At 40.3% G+C, this 9,163-nt stretch overlaps 1 protein-coding gene and 1 long non-coding RNA gene across 2 annotated transcripts in view; both read right to left on the bottom strand.

The window, feature by feature from the left end:
- LOC140713089 (uncharacterized) overlaps positions 1 to 1,147 on the bottom strand; it is a 53,469-nt gene extending 52,322 nt beyond the window's left edge. Inside the window, exon 1 of the long non-coding RNA XR_012094951.1 lies at positions 1,062 to 1,147. This is a non-coding gene — a long non-coding RNA (uncharacterized lncRNA). The remainder of the gene's footprint in view (positions 1 to 1,061) is intronic.
- A 6,930-nt stretch (positions 1,148 to 8,077) lies between these two features.
- Positions 8,078 to 8,642, bottom strand: LOC103218927 (cytochrome b-c1 complex subunit 6, mitochondrial). The gene has a single exon (XM_007968243.3). It carries the CDS (start codon positions 8,578 to 8,580, stop codon positions 8,305 to 8,307), a length of 276 nt encoding a protein of 91 aa, XP_007966434.1. The 5' UTR covers positions 8,581 to 8,642; the 3' UTR covers positions 8,078 to 8,304.
- Between the last annotated feature and the right edge of the window lie 521 nt (positions 8,643 to 9,163).

Here is a 9,163-nt window from a genome sequence, read left to right on the forward strand (position 1 = left end):
TCCTCATATACCATATGGTTTTGATTTTTCCTGTAAATATACTATTTCCAATTTGACAGATGAACAAAATGATTATTACAAGAGTTTATATGGCCTAAGTCTACTCAGCTTGTTACACTGCAAAACCCGATTTCAAACTAAAGGTTCAGACCACTAATTCACAGCCTAATGAACCTATTCACAATTCCTCCTGTAGGGAAACTGAAAACCATGGCAGATGATTCTCTGAAGGGGTAGTGAGGTGCTGAGTCCCTACCTCAAGCAGCCCCAAAATGTGGCAAATGAAAAACATTTTTCTGCACATTTCCTTGGATTTTCTCAGCTGCATTTTCCCCTAATACCATTGCCTGATCTCTTGTGTATTCAGCTCTCTTCTATACTCAGGTCAAGTTAAAGCAACAGATATAAGACTAGTTTTGACCTGCCCCTGTGAGTCAATGACATAAAGCAGAATATTTTTGTGCTGAGGGCTTTTGAAAAAGGGCTGAACTTTCCTGGAAAAGATCAGATCAAGATAGGACATCTGCTTTTACTTTTTTTTTCCTTGCTCGTGAGTCTATCCTTCCTTTTCTTTCCTTTCTTGATCCTGTGAGTTATGATTCATAGCTAAATGTGCCAGTTAATAAAAACTTTGGAACTGGGCACAGTGGCTCATGCCTGTAATCACAACACTTTGTAAGGCCAAGACAGGAGGATCACTTGAGCCCAGGAGTTTGAGACCACCCTGGGCCACAGAGTGAGACCCCATCTCTATAAAAAATTTAAAAATTAGCTGATGTGGTGGCAGTCGTAGCTACTCAGGAGACTGAGGCAGGAGGATCGCTTGAGCCCAGAGAGTTCAGGCTGCGGTGAATCAAAATCATGCCACTACCCTCCATCCTGGGTAACAAAGTGAGACCCTATCTAAACCACCCACCTCAACACACACACACACACACACACACACACACACACACTCACACACACAAACTTTGGATTCTGTATTAGGCTGTTCTTGCTTTGCTATGAAGAAATACGTGAGGTTGAGTAATTTATGAAGGAGAGAAATTTAATTGGCTCACAGTTCTGCAGGCTGTACAAGCACGACACCAACATCTGCTCAGTTTCTGGGGAGGCCTCCGGGAGGTCATGGCAGAAGGTAGCAAAGGAACAGGCATATCACGTGGCAAAAGCTGGAGCAAGAGAGGATGAAGGAGGTGCTACACACTTTTACACAACCAGATCTCCTGTGTATTCAGAGTGACAGCTCACTCATCACCAAGGGGATGGCCCAAACCATACATGAGTGATTCACCTCCATGATTCAAACACTTCTCAGCAGGCCCCACCTCCAACACTGGGGATTCCAACATGAAAACTGAGCAGGGACACGTATCCAAACTGTATCTCATTCCAAGAAATTTTCTCGTCACAATCTTTTTCAGGGTTGAAAGAGATCTTGCATATCACCATGCCCAGAATCACTTTCCTCAAATGAAGAGACTGAGACTAAAGAAAGGAAGTGACAGTAATTGCAGACCAGAAATAGTGGTTTCTTCACTTCCAACAAGGTCTGAAAGAAGGTTGTATGTTATTCAGACTTTAAAGTAACCCACAGAAAATGATACAGGATTCACAGTTTCCCAACCAGACTCCTCAACCCTAAAATGACATTTGCAAATAACATCAGGAAGAACATTTTTCCCCTTGTTTTTGATGTCTAATGTTTAAACTTTCTTTAAAGGTTGTATTCTAAAAAGGTTGAGTTCATGGAGGGTCAGTGACTCAGAGACAGACTTCAGGGCTATTTAAAACCAGCCCTGTTTTTGTGGCTTTTAGTGTCCCCACCACAAAGAGAATGGTGGGGTGGGCCCCACAGGAAACTGGCTGCAGTGAAGAGAAAGTGAGGAGCAGGACAGCACCTCCAACCATTTGGACAACCTCAGGATTTCAGTTATAGCCCCTCAGCTCACTGCCTCCCTGACCCACCTACAAACTTAACTGCATCTGCACTTGTTCCCTGCCTTCTCTCCTATTTCCGAACTTTGTGGTACCTAAGACTTTTTCCTTCTGCTCCATGTCTTTAAACTCATCTTTCTACACCTCCTGTAAGACTACATTTTCTCAAGTGGGTCTTTCATTTCTGAGATGTTTAACTCTCCTTTTCTACTTCTGCCTTCCTAACAATAATCACATCTATCTCCCATAGCAGCTCCTCAAGTATGCCATGTTCTCTCCACACCTCATCTTTTCTTAGTCCTTCAATGATGAGCATCTTGAAGAGTTTCTTTACCTTGACTATTTCTACATTCTTACTTTCCATTCATTTCCTAAGCCAATGGAATTGGAACTCTTCTTCCAAAATTTCACTCAATCTTCTCTTGCCAAGGTCACCAGTGATATCCTAATTTCAAGACCCACTGGATATTCTTATTTCTTACTTACTTTCTTATTTTCTAGATAGGGTGTCTGTACTATTTGCTATTGGTTACTTCTTCCTCAAAATGGACTTCTTTCCAGGATTCTCAGGCTCCTGCGAAGAATCTTTTTCATTTACTGACTTTGTAAATACTAAGGTTTCCCACGATTCTCTTTGACTATATCTTTTCCTTCAATATACTTTCCTTTTCCCTCCCTTATTTCTTTCCTTTCTCTGTCCTTCTTTTTCCTCCTCTTCTCTTTCCCCCTACTCTTTTCTCTTCTCATTCTACACTCTCTCTTGTGGCAATGTCACTCAAACTCAAGGCTTAACCTACACTCATAGTCTAACAATTCTAAACTTGCCATCTTCTTCTTAACCTTTTTCATAGCAATAAGCACAATTTTATGATCATCTATTAACAATCTCTGCTGTGCACCAGGAGATTTTTTATCAATCTCCTTAGGCCCACAATGCCACTGCTAACCTCGTCTTTAATACATGATATGGTCTGGCTCTGTGTCCCCACCCAAATCTCATTTTGAATTGCAATCTGAAATATAATCCCACACATTGCAGGGGGCACCTCATGGGAGGTGATTAGATCATAGAGGTAGTCCCCCCATGCTGTTATTGTGATAGTAAGTGAGTTCTCATGAGATCTGATGGTTTTGAAAGGGGCATTTCCTCCCTTTGGTCTGCACTTCTCCTTCCTGCTGCCATGTGAAGAAGGATGTGTTTGCTTCTCCTTCTGCCATTGATTGTGAGTTTCCTGAGGCCTCCCCAGCCATGCTGACCTATGAGTCAATTACATTTCTTTCCTTTATAAATTACCCAATCTTTGGTATGTCTTTATTAGCAGTGTGAGAATGGACTAGTACAGCACATGTAATTGTTTACCAAGTGCAGCTCTTGCTACCTCCTGATAGCAGTGTAGTCTGGTGGAACTATTAGGGAACTGCTCTGTAGACAGCTGTCCAGACTTCTAGATTGCAGGGGAGATATCTGATCTGCAGAGTACACACTGGGAATGATCCAAAAGAAAGGAGAACTAGAAGTAGGTGAAGTCACCTAAGAAAGACTCAGAACAAGAATTCAAAATCTAGGGGTACATGAATGGTTCCTCAAATGATATCTAAATTTTACATATTGGGTACATATGTACATTGTTTCAGATAATTCATAACTTTCATCAGATTTTCAAAGGTATCAGTGGATCACAAAATTCTAAATAACCCCTAGTTTAGGGCAAAGTTAATTTTTGTTTAATTATTAGATATATATGTATATACATATCAATATATATACACACACATATATAAAAATATGTATATATATTTGCACTTTTTCTATTGGGGATCTGCATCACTGATTCAATATTTGTCTTCTCCACTAGATGGCAAGCTCCAGGAGGGCAGGTTCTACATTATTTGTGATTGTATACTGAAACAGTGCACATAAAAAGTATTCTTCCCTAATTTCCTTCAGACCATCAATTCTCTTTCTTGGGCTTCAGTGACTTCATCTATAATGGTAGGTATTCATTTTTCACAATTTGTTTTTCTAAGCATCAACACTCTGGTACAGTGTTGGTCTTCATCACCACTATATCCACAGAGTCTTCTGAGCCTTAGTGCTGGATCTTCTAGTCACACAGAACAGGTGGGAAAAGATGGGAGTAATTATAATAAATTGTGATTGTGCTACAATAATGACATTAGAAGATGCTAAGGGAGAGGGGGTGGGGAACAGCCATATCTGGAGATGCAGGCATAACTTATCTCTAGAAAAGTCCTTGGACAAGTTCACATTAGGCTCAGAGCAGGATGGACATTGCCTCCTTTAGGTGACCCCCAGAACTAATCACACTGGCCATACTCAGGCAAGCTCATAGAACTCCTTTCTAATCATTTTAGAGGTCTTTTTTTTTCCTTCTCAATTTCAACTCAGGTCTCACAATTTATAAAAAAAGAAAATTACCTGACACCATAGTGTGTAATTTTCAAAACTACCTGTTCACCACAGCAAAGCAACAATGCCCAGCTCCCAAAGGAAGCATCATTCTCTCCTACATCCCCTTCCTTCCAACTTCATTGTGTGCTGTGCCACATGAAGGCCAGGAAGGAACAAACACACCAGAATTCAGCCCGCCTTATGGGTTTACTACCTCATCTGAACAGCAGCCATTTGAATGTCTATAAGCTTCTTTCATTTCTCCTCCTCATGGCCTTTGAGCTTTTCTTTCTTAAAATGATACTCTCATTTTTATTAAAAACAAGACTTGCAACTTCTTATATTTTTAGCCTGCACCACGTTTAAAGTAATAACTTCTCTACTTCTCCAGATTATTCCCTTCCTTTGTCCCCTATTAGTGTGATGTAGTTAAAACAAAGACAAAATCAAAACAAAGAATTTGGAATAAAAATCCTTACTTTTAAATTTCAGCTCTATATCCTGGTCAATCCATTTTTCTGTCTGCACCTTAGTTACCTCATATGTTAAATGAGCACAATAAGAGTGCTATTACACCTTTTCATAACACTTCTTTTGGTGAGATTTATATCCGAAATCATTGGACCAAGTGTGCTGTAAACTCTGAGATCCTCTATGTAAGTCACTAATTAGTATTATTTCTTTTAAACTTTATGGTCTATTTCATACCTTCAACTTTGGTGAGCACCTTCCTTTTTTAGGTCTTTATACCTTTTCCAATTTTAGAATTTTAATCGAGCTTCTCAAAATTTACTTCTCCATGTAGTGAAAATTTGTTTTTTGGTTAATCACATTTGTTATTCAAGGAAGCAATTCTATCTGACTAATTCTTTATTCAACAAACATTTATTGTGCATATAAAATGCGTAAGTTATGATCTTCGACTTGATACAATGCAGTTCCAACTCCTTCTATAACAGTGCCACCTGATGGTTCTGATGGTTATCCCACGTGTGAGTGCTCAAAGAAGTGAGGGAACCTACATGTCAGCTAATTTCTTGAGGAGGCAGCTTTAATTTTTAGGAAGTGATCCTGAGCTAATCTATATCTTCCTGCAATTTCCACCTATTGCACTATTCTAACATTCACTGTTCTCCTCTACAAGTGTTTGGATGTTTGCAGATCACTACCAAGATACTTTTCCCAACATTTTCTTTCTCCAGGCTAAGATTAAGAAGGTTCCCCAATGATTCTTTGTTTCTGATTTGATCTTCCTTTTCTTCTAGCCTCATGGTGGTTTGTCACCATCAAGTTTATGTTGTGATTGAACCACAAATTGCAGATGTGGTTGGACCATGGTTAACTAGAGTAGGGTTATCATTTTTCCCCCATCAAGCATGAAATAACTCTTAGTTCAGCCTGTAATAGCATTAGCACTTTTTGTTCCAGTCAGAGCTCATTGTTGACTCATGCCACTGCCATACTTAAATAGAAATACAACCTCAGACTTTAAACCTATCTTCTCTCCAAACCATATTTTCCTCATCTCTTATTTATAGAGTTGGAGTTTTAAATCCAAGTGAATACTTGATATTTGTCTTATTCAATTTTATCTTTTTAGATTTGATCCAGTGTTCTTATTAGTCAAAAAGTTGTTGAATCCTGATTATTATTCAGCGTACTGGTTGTTTTTCTGAACTTCATGCCATAGAAAATTCAATTAATAAACCTTCCATGTACTCCTACTCTTAGTTAGCACGTTGCAAATTATGGTTGCAAATGAAGTTTATATACAATGTAACTGCACCCTGGGCAATTATGTTATCTTTGTTACCTTTTTTATTTTTTGTTTTTTTGAGAGGGAATCTCGCTCTGTTGCCAGGCTGGAGTGCAGTGGTGGTATCTCGGCTCATTGCAACCTCTGACTCCCTGGTTCAAGTGATTCTCCTACTTCAGCCTCCCAAGTAGCTGGGATTACAGGCATGTGCCACCATGTCAGGCTAATTTTCATACTTTTAGTAGAGATGGAGTTTCACCATGTTGGCCAGGATGGTCTTGATCTCCTGACCTCGTGATCCACCTGCCTCAGCCTCCCAAAGTGCTGGGATTATAGGTGTGAGCCACCGCACCTGGCCTGTTACTTCTTTTTTAATCTTCAAAAACCACTACAGTGTATGAAGACTTGGTACTATGAAGCATACAAAAGATATCACATCTAGCATATAACCGGTGTTCAACAAATGCCTCTCAGGTGAACAAAACCAAGAAAGAGGTTTACCAAACCTAATTTAGAAAAAATATCAAGGAAACTACACAGAGAAAAAATAAGAGTATCCTCCATATAAAAGTTGATGAAAGGGAACACAAAGTTGTAAAGGTAAATTAAATTCTGAATGGAAGTCAAAAACCAGAAGGTGTAGCTGTATTCAAAATGAGACTAAGCACTCTAAAACTGAGAAGGTACATAAAATACTTTCCCTGAAGACAGGAGCAGGGTGATGGCTGATACTGATGGCCTTCTGAGGATGTTTCGATGAGCATGAGGAAGCAGCACACAGAAATAAAGCTTCCATCCCTTCAAAACACACACACACACACACACTCAGAGAGAGAGAGAGAGAGATATGAAGTAACTCCCCAGAGAACATCCACTGTGGGCCAGGCATTATGCTAAGTCTCATTAAAGTCTCCCCCAAACCTGCAAGAATGCTGAGGAAAAAAATAACAAAATAAAGAAAAAATAAAAATTAAAAATAAAATCTCCCCAAAACCCATTGAAGTTGATACTATGGTCATGTCCACTATATAAAAGATAAAACTGAAACTTAAAAGGTTACATAAATTGCTCTAGGTCACGTACACAGGAAAGATCAGATGTAGGACTTAAGCTTTGTTATATCACTACTGCGACTGTACACAAGTGTCTGTAGGTACTCTTACATAGTTTGAAACACTAGCTACAGTTAATCGATAGTTACTACAAGAGAAAGTACTGTCAGATCAAGACTCAAAGTACAATTCCCTAAAGACCAATAAAGAAACCCCTGTGAAGGCAGGTCTAGAGCCCTCAGATCCCTCTCCAAAGAGCCTAGTCTGGGTTTTCCGTTTGTGTAAGATATCTAGTTCCCCTTAGCATTTTTGTTTTCTCATGCCGGCCAGTTCTGGCATTTTATCTGTAGTCCACACACTAATGTTTACATTGAAAAATTAGGTTGACAACATCAAGTGCATAGCCTTGGTCATCCCCCAACCCCACATCCATTCAACTCTTAGCCAACTTAAGTGATTCGCTTATGATCTTTCACCTCACTACCTTATCTGAGTCAACCCACGTCTCCTTTGATTCTCTTACTTCAATGTTCAGGTCAGTCTAATGTCCGTGTCACAGAAAGAATGCTGGAATTCGGAGAAATAAAGAAGCAATGGGATGTGAGGACTGGAAAGCAAGCATTGAAGCAATGAGAATCTAAACATTCAATTGCCAGGCAATCAATAACCTCAGGCACCTTGCAGAAGAAGACGGTAAGTTTCCAGGAGGATAGTCCTGAAAGCCCTGCAGACACATCATTTATTCACCGAGTATTAATGGAGGACCCCCTATGTGTCCAGCACTTTGCTATTTACTGAGGGTACAAGAGTGTGCGAGTCGGAACCAATAGTTTACTGGCTACTGTGAATCAATGGGAAGCCTAGACACCAAAATCTTAGCACTAACTTTGCTAATGACACGTTATTGAGACACCCCACTTTCTTTTTTCTTTTCTTTTTTTTTTTTTTTGCAGATCACAGAACACAGAACTTTTATTAAGATGGAATCACTGCGAATTACATAGAGGCTACCAGCCTAAGCCAAAATCCATGAGGTTCATGTGAACTTACAGTTACACAAATAAGAAACAAATGGTAAATCCAAAACCATAAGGAAATATTCTGATGCCCAGAAGATGAAGTCTGGGGTGAATAAGTCCACACATTTATTTCAAGTTGTTAAAGAGTTTGTGGGCCACGCAATGGTCCCTTGCATACAAGAAGTCTAAGAGCTCCTCCATGCAATCCTCTTCTGTATGTGATCGAGAGGATACACGCTCATCACAGAGCTCTAGCCGCTCCCGGGCCTTTACACATTTCTCCAACTGCTCGCATTGCTCTCTCACTGTTGTTAGGGGATCCACTAATTCCTCCTCTTCCTCTTCCTCCTCCTCAGGATCTCCGGACTCGGTAAGCATCTTTCGCTCGTCCTCCAGTCCCATGTCTGGCTACGGTTCTAGATTCAACAAGAGCAGCAATAGTGGCACCTTATCCATTTCAGGATCAAGGACTTGAGACACCCCACTTTCTTCCAACTCAGTTTCCCATCTGCATAACATGTGGGTAAAAAATGCTAGACAATGCAGCAATTAAGGTCTCTTTCAAGGGCGGTGGCTGTTTTCCTGAAACAGTCAATATCTTAGATTCTTTGTTGGTGGCTTTTCTCAAGTTTGCCACTTGGATAGGGAGTGGGGAGGCTTCCTGCTGGAAAAGTTCTTTACCATTTTCATAATTGAGTTATGCACTCCCCTCTGTAGGTCTTTAATCTTCCAACATTTATCCCATCAGTTCTGTCTCTAGTGAGCCCTTATCCCAAGATGTTTGTCTATTAAATTAAGAGTTTTGCAGAAGGGTAGAGCCATTTAAAGGCTGTAAATCACTGGGCAGTCTTTTAGCTGCTCTCTGCTCAGAGCCCCACTGCATCATCCAGCACTCATCCTGCCACTGCCTCCCCTCGGGCCTTGGCTCTCAGAGACAGACAGCTCTGGAGCGTGCAACTGGCACAGACCTGCCTACTCCAAAACC

Source organism: Chlorocebus sabaeus, chromosome 12 (genome assembly GCF_047675955.1).
Source record: "Chlorocebus sabaeus isolate Y175 chromosome 12, mChlSab1.0.hap1, whole genome shotgun sequence".
NCBI classification, from domain to species: Eukaryota; Metazoa; Chordata; class Mammalia; order Primates; family Cercopithecidae; genus Chlorocebus; species Chlorocebus sabaeus.

Bases quoted from the DNA above. Each gene is read 5' to 3' on its own strand.
- LOC103218927 (XM_007968243.3), bottom strand. From the start codon at position 8,580: ATGGGACTGGAGGACGAGCGAAAGATGCTTACCGAGTCCGGAGATCCT.